Source organism: Artemia sp. Qi Xiang Cuo, chromosome 5 (assembly GCF_049724085.1).
Source record: "Artemia sp. Qi Xiang Cuo chromosome 5, ASM4972408v1, whole genome shotgun sequence".
Lineage (NCBI taxonomy): Eukaryota > Metazoa > Arthropoda > Branchiopoda > Anostraca > Artemiidae > Artemia > Artemia sp. Qi Xiang Cuo.
In genome coordinates, this window is record NC_142798.1 from 69,370,763 (window position 1) to 69,397,695 (window position 26,933).

The 26,933-nt window shown below is 35.9% G+C and overlaps 1 protein-coding gene across 3 annotated transcripts in view; it reads left to right on the plus strand.

Moving 5' to 3' along the window:
* The window catches only part of Nadsyn (NAD synthetase), a 149,984-nt gene that overhangs the window by 64,794 nt on the left and 58,257 nt on the right, over positions 1–26,933 (plus strand). For all 3 annotated transcript variants that reach the window (XM_089089881.1, XM_089089883.1, XM_089089882.1), the window contains exons 8-10: positions 482–597; positions 6,564–6,732; positions 18,099–18,234. In XM_089089881.1, coding sequence (XP_088946007.1) covers positions 482–597; positions 6,564–6,732; positions 18,099–18,234 — 421 coding nt within the window. The remainder of the gene's footprint in view (positions 1–481; positions 598–6,563; positions 6,733–18,098; positions 18,235–26,933) is intronic.

Consider the following 26,933-nt stretch of genomic DNA (forward strand, 5'->3'; position numbering starts at 1 on the left):
TAGAAAACAATCATTTTTATTACCTAGCGACTATTCATCTTTACGGCTAAATAATTTATTTTATGACAAAGACTAGTACGTAAAAAAACAACAACAAAAAAACGAACAATCACCAACCGCGGTGATGTTTGTTACATTCTAAGTCACTTTCAGCAAAGCACAAGTGAAATTGTTACTCTACTATTGGAAAAAAGGTTCACCCAGGATCAAATGGTACTCCTAAAAAAAAAAAAAAAAAATATGAAGTATCTTTGGCACATGATTGTAAAGAGCTTTCCTTAGTTATAGTAAATACCCTTAAATTTAAGAATTGGGAAGAGGGAAAACTCACCTCCTACTGGTGAGTTCTGCATTCAAACCTCGTCTATACTTGTAAAATCAAGTGAGTGTTTGTGATTGTATTTTGTCAAAATAAGCTAAGCTAATGAAGCTAGAAATGTGAAAACTGCTGTTTGTCACCTACTGCTACTTTATTTTGCAGACGATCTGGGCAAGGTGGCTTTTTTCTCCCCCTTAGTGGCGGTGTTGATTCTAGTAGTTCAGCCACTCTTGTCTTTTCGATGTGCACCCTAGTTTTCAATGCTGTCGAGCAGGGAGGTAAGTGGAGCTCTCTTGAAAGCTATCAATTAATTTTTGTTGATTTATAGTAGGCCATTTACTTTACTCTAAATTATATTTTACATTGTAAGCTCTAACTATTCCTCAAATTCTATATTTTTTTTGTAACAAAACAATAAGAAAAGAAATCGTTTAAGCTTCATCTTCATCGACACCTTTTCCTCTGCTAGTAGCATTTTTTATAGGTGGATCTTTTTGGACAGCCGACCATAATTGGACAGCCTTCAAAACTTTCTAAGGCTATGATTGGCTGTCCAGTTGAAGCCGGTCCCGCTTCTGCAGGGTTAAGGATTTTTATCGAGACGAGGCTTTGGATGCTCACAAAACATTATGCCAGTTATCAAAAGGATCTAGTAAGCAGCTAATCTTTTACATGACTTAATCAATAATTTTCAGTGCCAAATTTTCACCTGAAGGAATCAACAGATGTCTGATGAAATCATCCTCTCATCGAGACCGTTCAAGATGGATGTTTAGTTCTGAATACAGCTATTTTCAGCCTTGACGTTTTCCTCATTCAGATAATCTAAGTTTGCCGACGCCTCAGTCTATGCCACTTTGACAGACGGTGGTAAAAGGCCAGGTACTGAATACAGCTATTTTTACCTTGATGTTTCCTCTTTCAGATAATTTAAGCGTGTAATGGACGGTGGTAAAAAACGGGCATGTCAAAAGAACCCAATAATTAGATAGTGTTTTCCGAGTTTAGTTGGTAAATTTGTTTACATTTGTTGAATCTTCACCTGAAAGAATCGAGAGATGACTGAGAAATCACCATCTTATCGAAGCGGTTCAAGCTGGATGCTTAGTGCTGAATACAGCTGTTTTCCAGCTAAATGTTTCCTCACCATAATAATCTAACTAGGGCCCGACCGATATATCGGCCAACCGATATTATCGGGCCGATATGAGGCTTAGTGTCATTATCGGATATCGGGAAAGAAATATTGGTTATCGGCCGGAACATCAAAAGAACCCAATAAGTAGCTAGTCTTTCACAGGGTTTAATCAGTAAGTCTGTTTGCATTTTTTGAATCTTAACCTGAAGGAATTGACAGATGACTGATGAAATCAACCTCTTATCGAAACTGCTCAAGATGGATGTGTAGCACTGAATACAGTTCTTTTCGAGCTAGCCTCACTTGATAATCTAATTATGTCTTTTGCCTCCGTCTCTGCCTTTGCTACTGTGATAGATGGTGGTAAAGTGCGGAACATCAAAAGAACCCAATAAGTAGCTAGTCTTTCACCGGGTTTAATCAGCAAGTCTGTTTGCAGTTGTTGAATCAACCTGAAGGAATTGAAAGATGTCTGAAAAAATCACCCTCTTATCTAGACGGTTTAAGATGTATATGAAGCGCTGAATACAGCTATTTTCATAATAGACATTTCTTCATTCAGATAATCTAACTGTGATGTGTGCCGACGGTCCTGTCTCTGGCACTTTGAAAGACGGTGGCAAAAGGAAATAAGGTTTCTCAGAAGATGGTGAGTGAATTTAGCTGTAAAAAAATGATTATTGACGCCAAACTAAAGCTTGCCTTTAAAGGTAGCAGTTGCTCTTTGACGATTGTGCTGTATGCGCCTCTAGCGCTGTACTGGATCCCTTGAAGCGATGTAAAAGAGGTTTCAGAAGCTCCATAATAAAGCGGGTAGTCATATTGGCTGACATTTACTATGTTTTTTTCTCGTGTCCTTTGTTTTTTTTACTTCATCTGTTTTACTGTTATTTTATTCTGTCAAATTGTAGTATCGTACTTTCTTCCATTCCCCATGCGTAGTGTTTTTTTCCTGAGTCGAACTTTTATAATAATATATGATTAGAGAGAATAAAATGAACGGAAATTGTCTCTTATAATAGAGAAGCCACAACCCCCTCTTTAATCTTAATTCTAAATGTCACAGTGTAAGCCCTGAACGTACTTGTAGATTTTGATCACTCAAACTTGCGCTGGGCTATGGTATAATTATTATTTTATTATGTATTATTCTTAAATTTGGGTTATTTTTAACATGATAATAAATACAGCATTTATCTTAATTGCAAGGAAGACCACACTGCCTTTCCATAACAAACAAACACACTTAAAAACAATAGGGAAAATTTTTCTCAAGACAGTGGAATTCAATTTTCAGTGGATATTTCGGTCCTATGTCCAAGAGCCGTCTTCAGCACAACACCAACAAAAGTATATGTACATATATATATATATATATATATATATATATATATATATATATATATATATATATATATATATATATATATATATATATATATATATATATAACTTACACTAAAATTGCGATTTTAAAAACTAAAAATGTTTTTAAAAAACTTTTAAAACATCCCTAGTATCATTACTTCAACGAATTTCAACCAGGACTGATAAATTATCAGTCCTGGTTGAACTTCGTTGAAGTAATGATGCTAGGGCTGTTGAAAAGTTTTTAAAAAAACATTTTTAGTTTTAAAGTTCGCATTTTAGTGTAATTTATGTATATATATATATATATATATATATATATATATATATATATATATATATATATATATATATATATATATATATATATATATATATATATATATATATATATATATATATATATATATATATATATATATATATATATATATATATATATATATATATATATATATATATATATATATATATATATATATATATATTTTTGTTGGTGTTATGCTGAAGACGGCTCTTGGACATAGGACCGAAATATCAACTATTTCATGATGTTTGAAATATGATAATTGATGATGTTTTTTCTAAAAATGAAAGCTTGGTTCCCAAATTTAGAACATAAAATGATTCAAAGACACCCCACAAAGCATGGGATGGATGAACCGCCCCAGCCTTTTCGTTTTTAGTCTTTAAAATTTTAATTCTTTTGAGTAGTTGTAGTTGCAGGTAAGTCATCCTTTAGTTTTTTGCGCGATTAATATATAAATGGAACTTCAACGACCCTTAGAAACCGAGTTTCTAGTACCTGATGCCTAAGTTTTAGCCAATTAAAACCGATCTTATCAAACAGTTCGTTACCACGAACTGTTGTAAAAAGTGACGCGGCACAATAGTAACCTAAACTCTAAATAATGGAATTTTGATACCAATAGGTACATCAAAAGAATCGACTTATTATGCTGATTCCAAATAAATAAGATTCATTAAGTTTACTGTTACTCATCATAAGCTTCGAACCTGACAAAATTTGCCTGATTTTCAAGACAGGGAGGTAACCATCCCCTCTAAAAGTCAAGGAATCTTAGTGAGAATCACGCAATCAGATTCAGAGTATCAAAGAACCCTATTGTAGAGGTTTCAAGCTTCTATCTACAAAAATGTGGAATTTTGTATTTTTTGCCAGAAGAAAGATCATGGATGCGTTTTTTTTTTTTTTTTTACTTTTTCCCCAGGATGATTGTATCGAACGAATGGTCCTAGAAGATCGGCAGGTGGCTTATTCGAAGGGAAATTAAAAGTTCTAGCGTCCTTTTGTAAGTGACCAAAAAGATGGGAGGGCAGCTAGCCAAAAAACAAACAGGGACTATTCCGAATATGAAAGGGGCTGACCCCTCCTCAATACCCCGTTCTTTATGCTTACGTTCTTTATTACTTTAAACACCTTCTTATTCTAACTAAACGGCCCTTATGTTTCAGGAGTCGTTCTTAAAGAGTTGTGACAAAAAGTCAAACTTTAGCGTAAATAGCGGAGTATTGAAGAGGGGGAGTCCCTTGCATATACGGAATAATTTCTCTTTATTAGTTTTAGTGTTCAGTTTTAATATTGATCCTTACTTTCAGTTGAAAAAAAAACTTGTTTTATTATTTAATCTTGAAAAGCACTGATAGAAATAAGCTTATTCTTTGTATATAATGCAGGTAAAAATGGTTCTACTTGTCAACCATAACCTAACAAATAGGTTCATAGTTTGTGCCTTTTTATGGACTACACCTCATACAATGATTTGAAATTTGTGGTAGATGGTGGGGGGGGGGAGGTGTCAAAGCCTCTTCATTTCCATAATTACTTGGCCGGCTGGCGGAATTCTTTGAATAAAACCTGGTCAACCGCAATAGTTATGGTCCCGGGTGTCTGGCTCGATCGGAACTCTCTTTGTGGTTACGTTCTTTGGTTACCCTCTTTGTGTCCAAAGACATTTCTGTGTTGTTAGTGTCCAAAGAGCGTAATTAAATTTGCTGGGGATTAGCTGCTAAAACATTTTGCATCTCTAAAACGTTCGAGTTGGATTCTTTAAACGTTGTCGCTTGTGTCAAATTGGGATCGATAAGTCACAGTTAATGTAACACTTCATCAAAACATGGTACTGGAGGTCTGCATGTATTTGGTATTTGCTGTGCAACTCCCTTTTTGGGATTATCAATACTGGTGTTGTGGGAATGGCTTTCATGTTTGGCTGCGTGTTTTCAAATTTCGCATTTGTATTGCAGAATTTTCCTCCTCTATCCTAGCGAATGATGGAAATTAAATATCTACCTGGAAAAACGTGTCCTACCTTTTGAGAACAGGTGCCTTTAAAGGATCCTGAACATATCTTGGCAGGAAAATGTCACCAACATAGAAGTCCGTCAGTGAACCGGTCAGCCATTAGTTAGTGACCTCCTGATGCGTAAGAGATGGACTTACCTTGGTCATGTCCTTCGTATGCCAGAAGGTTGACTCCCAAAAACATTATTTGAGTGGCGCTCCGAGGGGAGACGCAAAAGAGGCTGACCAAGACACATTCTATGACGGCAGTACGACCGGGACCTGAGAAGCGCAGTGCTGTGTATTTAATCACAGTGGGAGGATGTTATGGCTGCAGCTCAGTCCCGAGATATCTGGTGAGACTTTGTAGACGCCCTATGCGCCATTCCTGGCTTTGAAGGGTCTAAGGTAGGGGATTTGTATTAATTCAGTGTATGTCTTTTCAATCTCGATAGAGTCTTTAGCTAAGACCTCGTTATATATAGCAGTCGCGTTTATGTTGATACATCCATCTGTCTAGAGGAATAAGGTGGCGAGACTTATTTTTAATAAATTTGTTATTATAAAAAGTTTCTACAGGCGCAAACTTGACTACGCAGCGACCAGAGCTATCAGGTTTGTTCGAATAAAAAATCTGTAAATTTGACGTAAAATATAGAAATGAAATTCAACAATTTGGGGGGTTTTGATACAAGCTGACTTTAGATGTTAAACATCATTGGATGACATCCTTTTAAATAACATTTTCTTTTTAAATAATATCTTCTTAGAGAATTTTTTACATGACATATTTTGGATATCATCTTACGTGACGTCTTTTTAAACATCTTACTTTAGATATTAAACCTTTACTTTAGACATTAATGCCTATCTACCTTAGGTAGAACTAAGGTAGATAGGAATGGATTAAGGAATTAAAATCGTGTTGGTGGACTGTGATGAAAAAGTTGAGAGATATGGCTCATTGAAAAAAAAAAAGCCAAGACGAATAGTCTGAGTGAGAAGTAAAGCTGGCGTAAGCCCCGCAATTTTTTATAGGAAATCTGATTTACTGAATTCACTGGTTTTTTTTACATTTAGATCTGGGTAAGTGTTTCAGGGGGCTGCCCGTTTTTTTTTTTTCGTTTGTTTTTTTTTGTAAAATTCCTTAGTAGGTTGCAGCTACTGCTGGGACCATGATCAAGTATATTTCCTTATAGAAATTTATTTCTACAGGGTACCCCCACGCTTAGTGAATATTGTATATCTGGAATCAATTTAAGAGCTATATCATTTGTTTGTTTGACTAAATATTCTCTCCTATATCTTTTTTTTTTAATTCTCGTTTAGCATGGGACACGGTTCGCTTTTTACTAGGTGAACACTAATTTGTAAATTTAGTTGTATATATGATATCAAATACCTTCTTTTTTTTCTTCTATTCCCTGTTATAGACACACAAGCCCTATCAGATGTTCGTCGTATAGTTGGAGATGGCAGTTATAAGCCAAACAGTCCAAAGGATTTGTGCAATAAGCTGTTTGTAACTTGTTATATGGGCAGCGAGAATTCTTCCAGGGAAACCCGCGAAAGAGCTAGCGATCTAGCAAGAGACATTGGAAGGTAGACCCTTTTTATATTTTTTGAGTAAAATTACTGAGAAATAGAGTGTTTACTTGTAAGAAATCCCGTGACTCAAAACCTTTTTGCTCTTTTTACTGGCTTTAAATCTAATACAGGAATCTCATAAGGTGTATATGTGCAAACTCAAGTTCTTTAGGAAATTAAATATTTCAGAGCTTTTTTTCATAAATATGCCCCACAAAAACGTCGATCTGAAGCTTCCGGACCATTATATTGGTTATATATACCATCAAATTAGGTTAGATTAGCTGACATTCATATCTTGGGGGTACCTGATAACACTTACTGCTTACTAAACTTACATGAGACTCTTTAGCACTATGGAGCATATCAATCTTATAAAGAAACGTATGGCTGCAAAGACTGAGTCGTCAAAATGAGGTAGAATTTAAGTCTCTATTCTTTTTATTATTTTTAAATTTTCAAACTGGAACTGATCAGGTTTTAAAAAAGATAAGAATATTTACTTCCCTCACTGACATACGCTTACGAAAATGAGTCGCGGACGAAATCTAATAAAATTAAAATACACTTTTTATAGTGGAATTATAGGAAAGCAGTCTCTTTTGGCAGGCTATTCTGGATCAAAGTGCAACACCATGAATCACCCTAGCTGAGACGATGAGATGCTTGACTTGTAATCCCGTGTCCTTCGGGAGATGGATTTGAGTATCGATGTAGCAAATTCTAGCACTTGGGGAAGAACAGGTCAGTAGTGTGAGTTGGCAAGCTCTGCCACCATGAGTCTGGGAAGCTTACGGATGAACAAATTCCTACGTAACTTCTGTATTTCAGATGTCTGATGAGGCAGAAAAACGTCTGGTCCTGCTGCAATTTTTAGTTGTAAAGTGGGAAAGTGGAAAATTTCGTTTTTCTGGCTAACGATTTCTTTTAAAGTAAATAAAGCTTACTGTTTATGCACCGGTAAGCTAAGCTTCTTTTTGAGCCAGGCTCCTCACTTCAATTTGGCTTAGACGTTCCACGTATACAAAACAGTAATTATTGCTAAATCGGATTGACAAAAAAAAAATGTTGGAGTACCCGACATTATTAGCGTACAAAAGTCCAAAAGTAGGTAAATCAGAGGAAAATACGCACTAACGTGCTCTATTAATGTAGAAATATTTCCTATGATAGACAAGGAATATTTTAATGTTTCTATGAATTCATTGGTTATGCTTCGAAAAGCAAGGGTTATTCATCTGAAATGAAAATAACCTGATGGGATATTTGAATATCCCAAAATTTCTCTATACAATATTGAAATGGTTCTAGGCGTTCCCCCCCCCCCAGGAATTTTATTTGAGTTTTAATTTTTTTACTTTCCGTAGGGGGAAGGAATATTGGTACTTGTGTATTATGCGCCACTCACTCAAGTTTACGCTGTGTAAAATTCGAGAGCACACCGGTTTTTTCGTTAGTTTCTTCTTTACTTTATAAATAAATTTGGGCTATAGATTTGCAAATTAGGGGGGGGGGGGGTAAAGTATAACGGGTCTGCATACAAAATGTGTTTGGTACAATTATTCTGCATATTAGATAGATAGATAATAATAATAATAATAATATATTGCGAAAACAGGCTTGCGCCTCTATCTACAAAAATTTAAATAATCAAATGCTTTATCACTATAATGTTTGTCAATTTTGTTCTTAAATGCATTGACTGAATCTGAGTTAACAGTGTCTGATGGTAGTGTATTCCACTCGGAGACAATGCGGTTGCTGAATGCCCATCTCCCAACATCTCTTCTGAAACGTTCTTCAGTTAGCTTAAACTCGTGACCTCTCAGGTTATTATTCTTGAATGTTATTATCTCTTCTGGAGGGATGTTGTCGTAGTGTCTGTTGCATATTTTGGACACTTCAATAAGATCTCCTCTCAAAAATCGGTATGAGAGACTTGGGAGCGACATTTTTTTCAAACGGTCTTGCTATGATAAGTCTCTAAGTGATGGAACGAATTAGGTAGCTCTCCTTTGGATTTTTTCTATTGCATTGCTGTCTTTTTGAAAAAAACGGTCTGGTTGTTGTATGACCATATTTGATCATTGGACTCACTAACGATTTGAAGAGTATAGAAAACAGTGTTGAGTCAGTAAGAGAGAAATTTCTTTGAATAATTCCCAAGACTTGTGATGACTTAGACATGATTGGCTCGTAGTGCTTGGTGAAAGTCATATCCCTGTCTATTGTCACTCCCAGGTCTAGAACTTCTTCTTGTATAGGTATCTGTTGTCCTTCAAAGCAGTAGTGCCGAGAAATGTGTTTTGGGCCTAGCCGAATGTGACAACTTTTTTCTGTATTCACTTCCATGCTCCATTTTTTCATCCATTCTGCTATTTTCTTTAAGTCTTGCTGTAGTATTTCTGTATCTTCAAAGCTTGTTATTGCGCAAAAGATTTTTATGTCATCTACATAAAGCAGTATCTCTGAATCTATGTTTTTTAGTAGGTCATTTATGTAAACATTAAATAGTAAAGGCCTCAGAACACTACTTTGAACCACTCCCCTTGTGACTTTTGTCTCGTTGCTGCTAAGGTATCCCTCCAGTCTCACTCGCTGTGATCTTCCTTTCAGAAAGTTGAGAACCCACTTTAGAATAGCATCGCCAACACCGATAGACTGTAGTTTTCGAAGAAGTTGACTTTGTGAGACTTTATCAAAGGCTTTTCTGAGATCTAAATATAAAATGTCTATCTGCATCCCACTATCCATATATTTTCTCCAGGTGTTTGTAGCGACAAGTAGCTGGCTTTCTGCTGATCTTTTCTTGAGGAATCCAAACTGTGCGAGTGAAATGAGGCTCCTTTCGGGTAGGTACTGTAATATATTATCGTGAAGTAAAGATTCTAGTATTTTGCATGTGATACAGGTTAAACTGATAGGTCTGTAATTACTTGGATCTGATTTGCTTCCTTTTTTGAAGAGGGGTATCACTGTTACTTGCTTCCATGCATCAGACAGGTTCCCTGTTTGTAGAAACTTGACAAAAATGTAGTGCAATGGCGCTGCAATTTCTTGTGCCAGCTCTTTAAGCACTCTAGGGTGTAGGCCATCTGGACCTTCTGATTTGTAAGGGTTTAGATTTTTTAGTTTTTTGTAGACCATTTGTATTGTCAGTTCTATTTCTTCAAATTTGACTGCGTCTAGTGGCTGACATTCCACTTGACTTTCATCTTTGTCCCTCTCTGTTGTGAAAACAGTGGAAAACTGCTGATTTAGTAGGTTGGCTTTAGCTATTGGGTCACTGATTGTTAAATTTGTTGCTGAGTTTCTAAGATCGGGAATAACCGGCTGTTCTTTTCTTTTTGAGTTCACGAAGTTCCAAAACGCCTTGGGGTTGATCTTTGAGTTTTCGGCTGCTTTCCTCTCCTTTTCGCTTGCTTCTTGTCTAGTGGCTTTCCTGACTTTGTTGGAGATTCTGCGATAATTTCTACGATTACTTTTGGTATCAGTCTGCTTGAGCGTCTCCCAGGCTTGCCGCTTGATTTTTATTAGGTCAAGGATCTCTCGTTTTAGAGGCGGTCGTTTTAATAATTTTAAAATTTGTAAATACTTCTTTTTGTGGTCTATGATTAAGGATACAAACTTTATGTAAATGCCATCTAATAGATATGTGTTATTTAGTATTTCAGTCCAGTTGAAAACTTCTAGCTCCGTTCGCATGGTATTGTAATCACCTTTTGAATACATCCACCTCTCTTTTTTTCTCATAGTTTCGCAACTTATAATCACCTCTAAGTAAATTGTAGCCTGGTCCGATTTTCCAACAGGAGGACCTATAGTAAGTTCTTTTATTAGTTCCGTATTACTGCATAGGACTAGGTCCAGTAGTGTTGGCTTGTCGCTTCCTCGGATTCTTGTTTGTTTTTTAATAAGCTGTTCTAGGTAATTATCGTTCACTGTCTTCAGAAATTCCCTCTGTGAGGGTGACCCGCTATGCTCTAGGACGTGTGGCAGGTCCCAATCTATTTTAGGGTAATTGAAATCTCCAATTATGAGAGTTGGTTCTGTTAATCTTTGACATATAGCGTGAATATCTTTATAGAGTACTTTGTCATTCACGGCTGTGCTATTTGGACTTATATATATTAAAACCAAATTTATAGTTGCGTGGGTTGTTTTTGATATCTGAAGCCAAATGATTTCCTGTCCATTTGTTTTTGATGACACTTTCTGGATTGATGAATTGTATAAGACTTAGCAAATAATTCCCCGACCTTCTTCTTGATCTATGTTCAAGGTGTAGCTTTTTTAGCAGTTGATGGCCAACTCCGATAAAGTTGGGAGATATCGACAGTGTTTAGGCTTAGCTTCGACCACTGCTACTATGTCTGGGTTCTTTGCTGCCATTTCTACTTTTAATTCTGATAATTTGTTTGGTAGTGAATCAGCATTTAAATATAATATCTTTAGTGTTTTTACTTTATTAGCTTTTTTGTTAAGCTTGAAGGATGGTGGCATTTGTTTGGCTTTGGTTATTCTACTTCATATTTGTCGTTGCTCTTCGTTGGAGTCTTTACCTCGCTTCCAATGGCTCTGCATCTTCATTTGACGATCGCATTGGGTGCGGGCATTCCTCTTCTGTTGTCTCTTCATGGCGAGCATTTGTCTCTGCATGGGCGTGAGATCTGGGTTTATATATACTTTGGTACGAGTTTCTTCATTTGATGAGTTTCTTAGATTTGGAGCTGTCCTAAGGATTGTTTGCCTTTTCATCTCAAGCTCTTGTGATTTTTTTAGCTTAACTAACAAAGTGCGTGGACTACCATCTTCTTTTCGTCTTCCAATCCGGGCAGTTTCTAGTATCTCCCCTTCAGTGATATTTGCACCGAGCTCGTTTTCTTGAGTCAATTTGACAACCTGTGTAATGTCATTGACAGCAGTAGATTCAGGCAGCCCCATGACTACAAAATTCATCTTTTTCTGTTCTCTTAATTCCTTTTCTACTTCTACCTGAATAATTGCATTTATTGTCGGCTGGATGTCATGAGGTGAGGGTTTTTCACTATAATTCGAAGGTGTTGCCTCATAAGGTCTGTGAGGTTGAGCTTCTGTTAGCTCTCGCACTTGAAGCTGTAGAAGTGCTACTTTTCGTTTGGAGCAGGAGAGGCATTCGTATTTAAACAGGAGACACTCGCTGTCTTCTCTCTTCATGACCAGCACGAGATCTGCATTTATACCTCGGCAAGCAGCATGTTCCCACTCGTTGCAGAAAAAACAGAGGAAAGAGGTGGTAGTGTCGACATCTTTGTGACAGTAGCTGCATTCTGTGTTGTTATCTGGGAAACTAGTGACCAAAGGAATCTCTTTGGGCTCCGTAGGCTGGCTTACCGAGGGACCTTGACTTTTGGTGGATTCTTCTCTCGGAGTCCCTCTAGTATTTTGTGCTTTTGGTGGAGGAGTTGCTTTATATTGGTCGTTGCTAGAAGATTTGCAACTATAGCATTGCCATTGTCCTCGGAGTTTGTCAGCAGCTTCCTTATTATACGCAAGACCTGCGCAACCAAAGTGGAGCCATTTTAAGCAGTCTCTGCACTGAATTCCTCCTTGAGCTCTTGTTATATTTTTCTTGCACCGTGGGCAGAGTTCTCCCATATCTCTGTTATTTATTTTGGCAAAGATTTTGTCAGCAAAATCTTCAGTTCAATTTGGCAACACCGGCGTTACAATCTTTAAATATTTAGCGGTAGATAATACCCGTGGGAAGTGCAACACACGAATCACCTTATCCCAGCAGTTTAAGGATAAAAATTCCCGCTAGTACTGTACGGCCTCTTGAATGTTCGTTGTCGCTCACTTCTGCACAGGCTATCTCCGAAAAATGCAGCCCGAATTTTATCGCCGAAAATGGCAAAATATACTGTCTAAATTTGGCAGCTATGCAATATTTGGCAACTGTGTAACTTCACTTATTCAGAAGAAACAGTGATGGCAACAGAGATGGCGCTATACGAAAATAGCAGAATAGATGGCGTGCCAGTCTATATAAGAAAAAAGAAGATGGTGCTGTTGAGAATACCCAGAGAGAAATACCTATACTAAGAATTATAGAAGGTCCCTCAAATACTACTCAACTAAAAATCTAGAATTAGAGTGTAGAAATCAGTATGGAAATAACCTTAAAGCAATGCAGAAGCTTTATCCCATTAAGGGCAAAGATGCAAACTCAGCTACAATAACTCTGTATATAACATAGATGGCATCTAGACCATTTTAAAGCCAAATATACGTCCATGAACACAGTAAAATAACATAAATGAATGGCACAAATAACATAAACTTTGATGAGCAATCATCATAAAACACTTAAGTGAAATACTACTTTAACCTAATAATAGTACTTAATACTTGGAAAAAGAGGCATTAAAAAAAAAAAAATCTTAACACTTGGAAAAAACACTTAAATAAAACATTACATTTACTTTATACTTTTTTCTATAGTTAGTTAACAAAATTAGTTAGTACCCCCCCCCTCCTTATGTGCAAATATATAGCCCAAATTATATGTTTCCCATATATTCTGTCACTTGTCTTTGTCTTGTCTCGCGCTAAGCTGAAAAAAAAAACTAACGAAGAAGCCGGTTTGTTCTCGAGTTTACACAACGTAAACTTGATGGAGTGGCCCATAATACACAAGTAACAAAACTCCTTTCCCCTACGGAAGGTAAAAAAATAAAACTAAAAAAAATTCTCAAATTTGGAAAGCCTTATTTTCCACGGAGGGTATTTACCGGGGAGGGGAAGGTTTCTCGCGGGGGAGTATTTTCTGTGGGAGGGTATTTTCCGGGGGATAAACGCCGGCCACCTATTGAAATATAGCTATGCATTCATTGTTTGTGCTTTTTGAGGCAGGAGCTGTCCATCTAATGGGAAAAATAACTTGATGGACTTTTTAAATATCCCTAAACGTTCTTAAGTAATATTTGAATACTTATTTTCATTTATTGTGTATGATTTTAAAAGTAGGGGTTGTTCATCCTATATGACAAAAGTGGGTTTGTCCGGAAAGTAATAGGACTGATTTTCTTCCGCCGCGACTGTACTTCGGAGTGTGCACGCGCCGACTGGATTTGGTAGAGGGCGTTCCTAGCTAACTAACGAACGGCTGGTCAGTTTTCTCCGAGCTCCTGGAGAGTCAGGACAGGCATTTTTGCGTGACGTGTTTCTGTGAGTGGTGCAAGTCGAAAATGCAGCGTTCGTTAGAGCAGAGGTCCGCGATTAAATTCTATGTGAAACTTGGTAAATCTGCGACAGAGACGTTTGATATGATCAAGCAGGCTTTCCCAAATGTTGCTTTAGCAAGAAGTGGTGTGTTTCGGTTGCACCGGCCTTTTTAGAGGGCCGGGAAGAGGTCGCCGATGAAGATCGTGCTGGAAGACCTTTGACCAACACTGACAGTGTGACTCGTGTGCGCAAAGTTTTTTTTAACTCGGACCGTCGAATAAGTATTCGTTTAATTGCCCAAATGTTAAATTTACCAAATCTGTCGTTCATTAGAACATGCGCAAGGTGTGCGCGAATATGGTCCCAAAATTTCTTACTGACGACCAGAAATTGCGGCAAGTGGAAGTGTGACAAGAAAATTTGATCATTTTTGAAAGTGACTCCCAATTTTGAATTATATAATCACAGGTGACGAGTCCTGGATCTTTGAGTATGATCTCGAGACAAAGGGGTAATCCACCTGTGGATTAAGCAATAGTGTTTAGTAGGATCATTTTGTTAGATTTCTCTGAAAAGTGATATTTTTTATTTTTATGTACCAAGGACATCAGTTTAAAAAGATTTATTGCACCCTGAACCCATCTTAGGTATATTCATGCCTGTAAACTGCAATTTTATTTTTGGTTATTCCGAAATTCTAAAGTTTTCATAATTTCGTATTAACGTTATCACGCTTTTGTCAGTGTTGCTGTGTTGGGCAGTGAAAACAAACAAGCCAAATTAATTAGCTAAATTTGGCAACGCTTTTTGTTCGTAAAATTCAAATATTAACAATCTGTTTGTTTCCAGAGGAAACTACACATAACATCTACACCATTTAAGCTGTTTCGTGCCATACATTTTATTATTATTGTTTTATTATTAGTATGGGTGGATTCGCCAACTGAGCCAAAGCTTAGGCCACAAGGGTTTATTACTTCAATCCATCTCCCCCCAGAAAAGGAAGTGACCAATCAACAATTTAGGGACTAAGGTAAAATTTGCCTATTCTTATCATATACCTTGTCAGCTGTCGGACCTTGCCCTCAGCAACTACATCTTCCAAATTAATACCCAATCTATGAAATATCTCCAGCCGGTTTCTGAACCTGATTGTGCATTCTTCTATTAGATGCCTTCCTGTTTCCTCGGCTCTCTTGACATTTTTTTTTGCAAATTGAGGAACCTTTTTTTTTTTCAATCTTAATAAAAAGGCTGTAAATTCCCAATTCTTTTAATGGCTTCAATAACCATTCTTATTTCGGGCTTTTCAACGGAAAAAGATGTTTGGTTAGCGTAAGATGACCAAACATTGAATTTACTTCCGAAACTTTGAAAATTACTTCCTTTGTTTCTTATATCCGATTATTCTGTTCCGTGCTCTCAAGAGCCCATCTCCTTATAGCAGCTTTCCAGCAGCTTTGATAGATGGAAATGAAGGGTTCCGGTCCGTAACTAGTCATTGATGCGCCTGCCTTAGCTGCTTCATTTGTCAACTCAGAACCTGTGATCTCAAAACGGGGCCCACATCAGGTTAATGCTGTTACCGTTGGGTGTTAGTCTGTTTAAGGCTTTATAGCACTCCAATTCATTTTTTTTCTGCTCTTAAAGACTAAGAGCTGTGCTTGGTTAACAGGTGTCATGTTCCTGTCTGTACTTTTTAATTGATCCAGTCTTATAGTTGCGTTTTCTATCCCAAATATTTCATTCTGGAAGACCTTTGCAAAGTCCCCCAACTGACAACTTGTAATTTCTTCAACGCCCGCATCTTTCATGGATCTTTCATGGGTTTGAGAACCATCTGCATAACAAATTATTTAGTTATTTTAACGGTGTAGTGCGATTTCTTGTTCTATTGTATTCATTGTCTTTACAATAATTAAAAATTGCCTCGTTGGTTTTACTGGGATGGCATTATTGCTTGGGCATCTTTAACTCCCTAGACTTAAGTAGTGAATTGCAGGCTGTGCCCACTTGGCTTTTCGTTTTCTCCCTCCGTAACAGTTGTTTGAGTCCATTGAGCAACAATTTTCAGGCCAAAAGCACTTTTTATTAATTCTTAATCTATAAATTATTTATAGGTTGAAGTCCTACACATAGTTCCATGGATGCCGTAGCAGTTCCATAGTACACTGATTCGATCATTAGGCGGGCAAGCCTTTGTACCCTTCTTAAAGGGTTCATAGGTGCCTGAACTTTGGCCGAGTTGATCCAGACCACTACATCATACGACAACAAAGACAGAACAAATCAAAGAGTCCCTAGTCCCCCATTTCCATGTTCAGAGAATTTGCCAAAACATTATGGATTGTTCCGTCCTACACATCTGTGTATCTTTCTATAGGGGAAAATGCGGCAATGATCAGTGTATATTGGTATGCAAATAACCTTGCCGAATGTTCTCCTGTGGTCTTTACTGCGAGAATGAATGTCCAAAAGTGTGCCTGCTGGCTAAACATCGTCCGCATGGTAAAAGGAAATTAAACCTAAAGCAGTGAAAAAATTGTATAAAAAACAAGATATCAGAACAGCAAGTCGCTTACTAAGGGTTACCCCCCCCCCCCCCCCCCCCGAATGCAGTCGAAGCTCACATCTCCGAGCAAGAATAACAGCAAATATCTAATAGCCCTCCTCCACCTTCTGTAGATCCTAACTACCAGCACCCCAAATAAGATGGCAAGTAAGACCACATGGACCCGTTTTCAAAATCGAACAATCTTTCCGCCGGCACACCAAAATATTACTTTCCACTTTCCAACGAGAAACAGATTTTCAGTACTCATCGAGTCGCTAGTGTAATACAGCCCTTCTTTGATATCTACCGCTCTACCCCACTACCACAAATTAAACTTTATTCCATGAAGAACTACCACCACTTAGAAATCAACAAAAATAATACCTTCAGCGCTGACTGAAAGTAGAGACCCTGCAATACAAATGATTGACAGTCCCTTCTGATCACATTTTTTACATTTTCTGTATATTCAATTAATGGCCTAATTAATTATGAACTCTGTCATTTAACACGTTTCGAAAAATAAAGATTCTTTTGAGATAAATTCTCTGAATTTGTTATTCAACAGTTTCGTTAATTTGGTATTCAAACTAATCTTTCAAATACTATCGCTACTTTACACGTGGGGTAAATTTTTCTGGTGAGAATTTTCAAGGAATTTCCCCTGCAGGGGGGGGGGAGAGATTTTTCGTATTAAGTTGAATTCAACTGGTATATCTTTTTCCAGTTCTTTGCCTATGTAATCAAAACAAATTAATTAGAAACGTATATAAAAGTACGATAAAGTACAATTTTATACACTCTGAGATTAACTCTATTCTGCAAACGCATTACGTTTGAAAAAAATCGACGTTTGCGTTTATTGATTCAATGCAGTATCGTGTTTTCCGATTTATGGACTCGATTCCCCAATGAAAGGAATTTTTCCGTGGGTTGGATTTTTTTGGGACAGAATTTTCCTATGGAGGGGGATTCTCCGGTAGGAGAATGGTCCATGGGGGAATTTTCTGTTTTTTTTTCAAATTCATTTAAATTTAAAAATACATTTGCTATTAAAACGCAGGGGGAATTTTCTGTAGGGAAGGGACAGGGCAATTTTCTGCGCAGGGGGAGTTTTCCACAGGAAGAAATCTTCCTTGAATTACTTTCTTTTAAGATCGCAACGTCGTACGACGCGCCATTTGTTTGCTGGGTCTTTAGAGTCCCGCATTGCCTGATTAGAGTTGTAGGTTTCTTACATTTTAATGAACTCTCTCCCCCTGTTTTTTTCTATTCTTTTTTTTATAAGTAAATGCTTTGAATTGTGTGTAATTAAACATTTTATAGTTTATTTCTCATATAGTTTAATGTTTACAAGTTTGTTACATAATCCCCCTCCTTTACATGTCATGGAACCTTTGTGGGAATTTCTGATTTTACTTATTAAATGATTTTGTTTTTTGTTTGAAGTATATCTTATTCGGATTCTAAAAACAGGTTTTCAAAACAGCTGTTTTGTCAGAAAAGTACAATATTTTCCCCAGATTTTATATTTTTTATATGTCTGTGATTTTCTATAGAGAGGGCTGAATTTGTTAGAGGCGCAGTTGGAAAAATCTTTTATTAAATGTCTAAATTTCAGCTACCACTTGAACATAAGTATAGATACGGCAGTTTCGGCAGTGTTATCTATCTTCTGTTTAGCCACTGGACGAACCCCTCAGTTTCAAAGCAAGGGTGGAGGACCGAGAGAAAATTTGGCTTTGCAAAATATTCAGGTACGTAAGTTTGTCAGAAATGTATAAAATTAATAATAGGATATCTACCAAGGAAAAACCAATGTGAAAACCGAATGAAAACATAAAGAAAACCAAGCTGAATTTATAAATTTTTAACAATGCATAAAATAAATAGTAGTATATTAATCAAGTAGGTTTGACTAAAAAATTTCAAATAATACTCAAGTAGGCTACAGCATAAAATGAGAACTAAAACTGAATGTATGAACTTTTCAGCGATGCATAAAACAAAGAGTAATATATTCATCAACTAGTTTTGATTCAAATACTTCGAATAAACTCAAGTAGGCGACAGTATAAAATGTAAACTGAAAACTAAACTGAATTTATCAATTTTTAAAAACTGAAAACTAAACTGAATTTATGAATTTTGTAGTGATGCATAAAATAAACGGTAATGTATCTATCAACTAGTTCTAATTTAAAAACTTTGAATAATACTCCAGTAGGATACATTATAAAATGAAAACTGAACTGAATATGTTAATTTTTCAGAAATATATGAAATTAACGATAGCATATTGTTAATCTAATTTTTTAAATTGTTGATTTTAAATGTGCTTATATATAATGCTGATTTATGTCAATTACATTGGTGCACCAATTGTATTTTAGTTACGCTATACGTATTGTTGATTTTATGTACTTGAATAAACTGGTCAAATGAAGCCGATCTAAATGAAAACTAAACTGGATTCATGAATTTTTCATAAATAAATAAATTTAACAATAGTAAATCTAGCAATCAGCCTTGATTCGAAAGTCTGAATAAAGCAAGTCAGTAAAATATAAAATGAAAGCCAAACTGATTTTATTTCAGAAATGCATAAAATTAACAATAGTATATTGTTGATTTTTATTTTATAAACTGTTAATTATATTTTATTACAGACATGTTTACATATATTGCTAATTTATGTTTGTTATATTTGTACACCAAATGTATTTTAATTACATGTATTGTTAATAATATGTATCTCAACGAACCGGCCAAAGGGAGCTGACCAAAGGAATCAGCCTTGATTCGAAAGTCTGAATAAAGCAAGTCAGTAAAATATAAAATGAAAGCCAAACTGATTTTATTTCAGAAATGCATAAAATTAACAATAGTATATTGTTGATTTTTATTTTATAAATTGTTAATTATATTTTATTACAGACATGTTTACATATATTGCTAATTTATGTTTGTTATATTTGTACACCAAATGTATTTTAATTACATGTATTGTTAATAATATGTATCTCAACGAACCGGCCAAAGGGAGCTGACCAAAGGAATCAGCCTTGATTCGAAAGTCTGAATAAAGCAAGTCAGTAAAATATAAAATGAAAGCCAAACTGATTTTATTTCAGAAATGCATAAAATTAACAATAGTATATTGTTGATTTTTATTTTATAAACTGTTAATTATATTTTATTACAGACATGTTTACATATATTGCTAATTTATGTTTGTTATGTTTGTACACCAAATGTATTTTAATTACATGTATTGTTAATAATATGTATCTCAACGAACCGGCCAAAGGGAGCTGACCAAAGGAATCAGCCTTGATTCGAAAGTCTGAATAAAGCAAGTCAGTAAAATATAAAATGAAAGCCAAACTGAATTTATAATGTTTCCATCCCCCCCCCCCCCCACATGCCCTGTTTAGCTGCCCTACCCTAAAGACATCTAATCCAAGTTATGAAATACCCAATTCGTTCGAAATAGAATGGAGGTCAAATTACTATGATTCCGGGGATCGCATAATCTCCCACAGCCCCTGGAGTGAGGTTTGTAAGTTGCCCACTGTTTAAATATAAGGCAGGTTTTCGGTATATTATTATCATCTTACGAAGGATGGCCTACTTTTCGGAAAGGTCACTCTGCTAGTCCTGTTGCTATTCACCTTGTTGATGTCGTGAATAATTGTTTGGTGTCTGTTTGGTGAATTGTTTGGTGTCTACCCGCGAAAACAAATTTTGAACCAAGAGGTCACTTTGTAGGTCTTACTTTGGAGCTAAAAAACTAAATTTAACATTGTCAACTTTTAATATTAGATTAAAGGAATCAAATAAATATTATAAGGATTAAATAAAAATAATCATATGATCCAAAAATAATCAGATAAAAGATAGATAAAAAAGATTCGAACAGGCTGTCGAATTACGGAACTAAGTTGATGTTTTTTTTATTAAATAAACTGAAAAAATAAACCTTATTTATCCTCTCATCCTTAATGCTAATTATTGTAGTTGAATCAAGCTTTGTTACTGTCTACTCATTTGACATGACCAGTGAGTGAGGCAATAACCCTAACAATAGGATTTTATCAAAGCTAGTTTATCTTGGTTAAACTTTACCAACTCGAATTAAAACTAAACTAGTTAAACTTGCTAAAAAAAAAAAGAAAAAAAAAGTGAATCAATGCAATAAGCAAGCGATATAAAATAAATCCGAAAAGACTTAGGGTATTAAGGTAAAAATTTCAGAATATGTTGAGGGGGTTGTCGAACAAAATCAAAACACGCTATATGCAGGATAGCTATCAAAAGGGGGTAACAGGAATATCGGAGAAACGGCTGAGGGTATTAAGTTTAAACTTTCAAGATGTGCTGGAGGGTGTTAAGAATGGCTGGAGGGTAGCCAGCCCCTCCTTTTGCCTTTTTTAGGTACCCCTTCTCCTCAACAGTGATCAAAGCTTGAAACAGCCATGTTGTTCAAACTAGAAAAAAGGTCTAATAGCTATGCTTCCGGGTATGCCATGCGCCCTACAGCCCTGGGTAAAGATTGTAAATTACGCAATTCGCCCATTGTTTGCACGCATTATTTATCATAAATAATTTCTGAGACCACACTGGCTAATCATGATAAAACATAAAATCGCGAAGAAAGAACGAGGACAATAAACAGCCAGTGAAAAAGTTGAAAAATTATGCAAATATTTCGGTCAAGACCTCTGCTTGACCGTCTGACTGGGTAGTGATGTTTATAGAATTCCCTGTTCTTGTGGCTGTTTTTGTGTTGGGAGACCCCAACAGCAATTAGGGGGGGGGGAGGTTATCGGAACATAGGTCCTCATTCGACAAGGCCATGGGGCTATGCCAAAGGTCTGAGGTTTTGATTCCGCCTTGGATCAAAATGTGTACGACAATCCGAACCATTTCATTTTATTTGACCACACCTCCATTATTGCCCCCGTTAAAGGTCTCATGCAAGTTTTCAGGGAGGCAGTTGAGATAAAAAAGCACATTCACCGAAAGGTAGCTCTCAATAGAGACACTTGAGAGACTTTTTAAGTCTCATTTATGATGAAATTATTAATTCTGGTAATTTTTACATACATCCACAAAATTATGTTGTGCAATCGAACAGAATCTCTGAAAATAATCTACCTGGAAGCGATTAGCCTTTAAGATTGCTTTACGTAAGATGAAATTGTGAAATGCCATTTAGAATTGTGTTTTTTATTCAGTAACCCTTTCACCGTTACTGTGAAAGGATCATCCTATTTTACTTTTGCGTTTTGTTTTAAGGTTTTCTTTTTTTTTTAATTTCTTATCAGTTTTGTTCTGCACTGAGGACGGTCAAGCGGAGGTCTTGACCGAAATATTTGCATAATTTTTCACTGGCTGTTTATTGTCCTCGTTCTTTGTTTGCGATTTTATTTTTTGTCACGAAGATAGAGGAATGTTTGCTTCTCTTTGTGTCCAAAAAGGCTAACGGTTTTAAGGTGAAACTTCAGGGAATGCTAAGCGGTATGTAAAACTAATAATTGAAAGGTCCAATAGCTCTGTTTGATGATCGGACTGAGGATTTTTGTAAATGGTTCTTACCTACCTATTTATTCAACTACTTTTAGGGGGTCTGATTTTATTCAAAACACCTTCTTGGATCTCTAAAGGGTCCAATAATCTCTGTTTGATGATCGGACTGAGAATTTTTGTAAATGGTTCTTACCTACCTATTTATTCAACTACTTTTAGGGGGTCTAATTTTATTCAAAACACCTTCTTGGATCTCTAAAGGGTCCAATAATCTCTGTTTGATGATCGGACTGAGAATTTTTGTAAATGGTTCTTACCTACCTATTTATTCAACTACTTTTAAGGGGGTCTAATTTTATTTAAAACACCTTCTTGGATCTCTATAGGGTCCAATAATCTCTGTTTGATGATCGGACTGAGAATTTTTGTAAATGGTTCTTACCTACCTATTTATTCAACTACTTTTAGGGGGTCTAATTTTATTTAAAACACCTTCTTGGATCTCTATAGGGTCCAATAATCTCTGTTTGATGATCGGACTGAGAATTTTTGTAAATGGTTCTTACCTACCTATTTGTTCAACTACTTTTAGGGGGTCTGATTTTATTCATACACCTTCTTGGATCTCTAAAGGGTCCAATAATTCCCGTTTGATGATCGGACTGACGATTTTTGTAAATGGTTCTTACCTACCTATTTGTTCAACTACTTTTAGGGGGTCTAATTTTATTCAAAACACCTTCTTGGATCTCTATAGGGTCCAATAATCTCTGTTTGATGATCGGACTGAGAATTTTTGTAAATGGTTCTTACCTACCTATTTGTTCAACTACTTTTAGGGGGTTTGATTTTATTCAAAACACCTTCTTGGATCTCTAAAGGGTCCAATAATCTCTGTTTTATGATCGGACTGAGAATTTTTGTAAATGGTTCTTACCTACCTATTTATTCAACTACTTTTAGGGGGTCTGATTTTATTCATACACCTTCTTGGATCTCTAAAGGGTCCAATAATTCCCGTTTGATGATCGGACTGACGATTTTTGTAAATGGTTCTTACCTTCCTATTTGTTCAACTACTTTTAGGGGGTCTAATTTTATTCAAAACACCTTCTTGGATCTCTATAGGGTCCAATAATCTCTGTTTGATGATCGGACTGAGGATTTTTGTAAATGGTTCTTACCTACCTATTTGTTCAACTACTTTTAGGGGGTTTGATTTTATTCAAAACACCTTCTTGGATCTCTAAAGGGTCCAATAATCTCTGTTTGATGATCGGACTGAGAATTTTTGTAAATGGTTCTACTTTTATGTATTTGTACAAATACTTTTAGGGGGTTTGATTTTATTCATACACCTTCTTGGATCTCTAAAGGGTCCAATAATCCCGTTTGATGATCGGACTGACGATTTTTGTAAATGGTTATTACCTACCTATTTGTTCAACTACTTTTAGGGGGTCTAATTTTATTCAAAACACCTTCTTGGATCTCTAAAGGGTCCAATAATTCCCGTTTGATGATCGGACTGAGAATTTTTGTAAATGGTTCTTACCTACCTATTTATTCAACTACTTTTAGGGGGTCTAATTTTATTCAAAACACCTTCTTGGATCTCTATAGGGTCCAATAATCTCTGTTTGATGATCGGACTGAGAATTTTTGTAAATGGTTCTTACCTACCTATTTATTCAACTACTTTTAGGGGGTCTAATTTTATTTAAAACACCTTCTTGGATCTCTATAGGGTCCAATAATCTCTGTTTGATGATCGGACTGAGAATTTTTGTAAATGGTTCTTACCTACCTATTTATTAAACTACTTTTAGGGGGTCTGATTTTATTCATACACCTTCTTGGATCTCTAAAGGGTCCAATAATTCCCGTTTGATGATCGGACTGACGATTTTTGTAAATGGTTCTTACCTACCTATTTGTTCAACTACTTTTAGGGGGTCTAATTTTATTCAAAACACCTTCTTGGATCTCTATAGGGTCCAATAATCTCTGTTTGATGATCGGACTGAGGATTTTTGTAAATGGTTCTTACCTACCTATTTGTTCAACTACTTTTAGGGGGTTTGATTTTATTCAAAACACCTTCTTGGATCTCTAAAGGGTCCAATAATCTCTGTTTTATGATCGGACTGAGAATTTTTGTAAATGGTTCTTACCTACCTATTTATTCAACTACTTTTCGGGGGTCTGATTTTATTCATACACCTTCTTGGATCTCTAAAGGGTCCAATAATTCCCGTTTGATGATCGGACTGACGATTTTTGTAAATGGTTCTTACCTACCTATTTGTTCAACTACTTTTAGGGGGTCTAATTTTATTCAAAACACCTTCTTGGATCTCTATAGGGTCCAATAATCTCTGTTTGATGATCGGACTGAGTATTTTTGTAAATGGTTCTTACCTACCTATTTGTTCAACTACTTTTAGGGGGTTTTATTTTATTCAAAACACCTTCTTGGATCTCTAAAGGGTCCAATAATCTCTGTTTGATGATCGGACTGAGAATTTTTGTAAATGGTTCTACTTTTATGTATTTGTACAAATACTTTTAGGGGGTTTGATTTTATTCATACACCTTCTTGGATCTCTAAAGGGTCCAATAATCCCGTTTGATGATCGGACTGACGATTTTTGTAAATGGTTCTTACCTACCTATTTGTTAAACTACTTTTAGGGGGTCTTATTTTATTCAAAACACCTTCTTGGATCTCTAAAGGGTCCAATAATTCCCGTTTGATGATCGGACTGAGAATTTTTGTAAATGTTTCTTACCTACCTATTTGTTCAACTACTTTTAGGGGGCCTGATTTTATTCAAAGTACCTTTTTGGATCACTAAAGGGTCCAATAATCTCTGTTTGATGATCGGACTGACGATTTTTGTAAATGGTTCTTACCTACATATTTGTTCAACTACTTTTAGGGGGTTTGATGTTATTCATACACCTTCTTGGATCTCTAAAGGGTCCAATAATTCCCGTTTGATGATCGGACTGAGAATTTTTGTAAATGGTTCTTACCTACCTATTTGTTCAACTACTTTTAGGGGGCCTGATTTTATTCAAAGTACCTTTTTGGATCACTAAAGGGTCCAATAATCTGTGTTTGATGATCGGACTGACGATTTTTGTAAATGGTTCTTACCTACCTATTTGTTCAACTACTTTTAGGGGGTCTGATTTTATTCAATACACCTTCTTGGATCTCTATAGGGTCCAATAATCTCTGTTTGATGATCGGACTGAGGATTTTTGTAAATGGTTCTTACCTACCTATTTGTTCAACTACTTTTAGGGGGTCTAATTTTATTCAAAACACCTTCTTGGATCTCTAAAGGGTCCAATAATCTCTGTTTGATGATCGGACTGAGGATTTTTGTAAATGGTTCTTACCTACATATTTGTTCAACTACTTTTAGGGGGTTTGATTTTATTCATACACCTTCTTGGATCTCTAAAGGGTCCAATAATTCCCGTTTGATGATCAGACTGACGATTTTTGTAAATGGTTCTTACCTACCTATTTGTTCAACTACTTTTAGGGGGTCTAATTTTATTCAAAACACCTTCTTGGATCTCTATAGGGTCCAATAATCTCTGTTTGATGATCGGACTGAGGATTTTTGTAAATGGTTCTTACCTACCTATTTGTTCAACTACTTTTAGGGGGTTTTATTTTATTCAAAACACCTTCTTGGATCTCTAAAGGGTCCAATAATCTCTGTTTGATGATCGGACTGAGAATTTTTGTAAATGGTTCTACTTTTATGTATTTGTACAAATACTTTTAGGGGGTTTGATTTTATTCATACACCTTCTTGGATCTCTAAAGGGTCCAATAATCCCCGTTTGATGATCGGACTGACGATTTTTGTAAATGGTTCTTACCTACCTATTTGTTCAACTACTTTTAGGGGGTCTAATTTTATTCAAAACACCTTCTTGGATCTCTAAAGGGTCCAATAATTCCCGTTTGATGATCGGACTGAGAATTTTTGTAAATGGTTCTTACCTACCTATTTGTTCAACTACTTTTAGGGGGCCTGATTTTATTCAAAGTACCTTTTTGGATCACTAAAGGGTCCAATAATCTGTGTTTGATGATCGGACTGACGATTTTTGTAAATGGTTCTTACCTACATATTTGTTCAACTACTTTTAGGGGGTTTGATTTTATTCATACACCTTCTTGGATATCTAAAGGGTCCAATAATTCCCGTTTGATGATCGGACTGAGAATTTTTGTAAATGGTTCTTACCTACCTATTTGTTCAACTACTTTTAGGGGGCCTGATTTTATTCAAAGTACCTTTTTGGATCACTAAAGGGTCCAATAATCTCTGTTTGATGATCGGACTGACGATTTTTGTAAATGGTTCTTACCTACCTATTTGTTCAACTACTTTTAGGGGGTCTGATTTTATTCAATACACCTTCTTGGATCTCTATAGGGTCCAATAATCTCTGTTTGATGATCGGACTGAGGATTTTTGTAAATGGTTCTTACCTACCTATTTGTTCAACTACTTTTAGGGGGTCTTATTTTATTCAAAACACCTTCTTGGATCTCTAAAGGGTCCAATAATCTCTGTTTGATGATCGGACTGAGGATTTTTGTAAATGGTTCTTACCTACATATTTGTTCAACTACTTTTAGGGGGTTTGATTTTATTCATACACCTTCTTGGATCTCTAAAGGGTCCAATAATTCCCGTTTGATGATCGGACTGACGATTTTTGTAAATGGTTCTTACCTACCTATTTGTTCAACTACTTTTAGGGGGTCTAATTTTATTCAAAACATCTTCTTGGATCTCTAAAGGGTCCAATAATTCCCGTTTGATGATCGGACTGAGAATTTTTGTAAATGGTTCTTACCTACCTATTTGTTCAACTACTTTTAGGG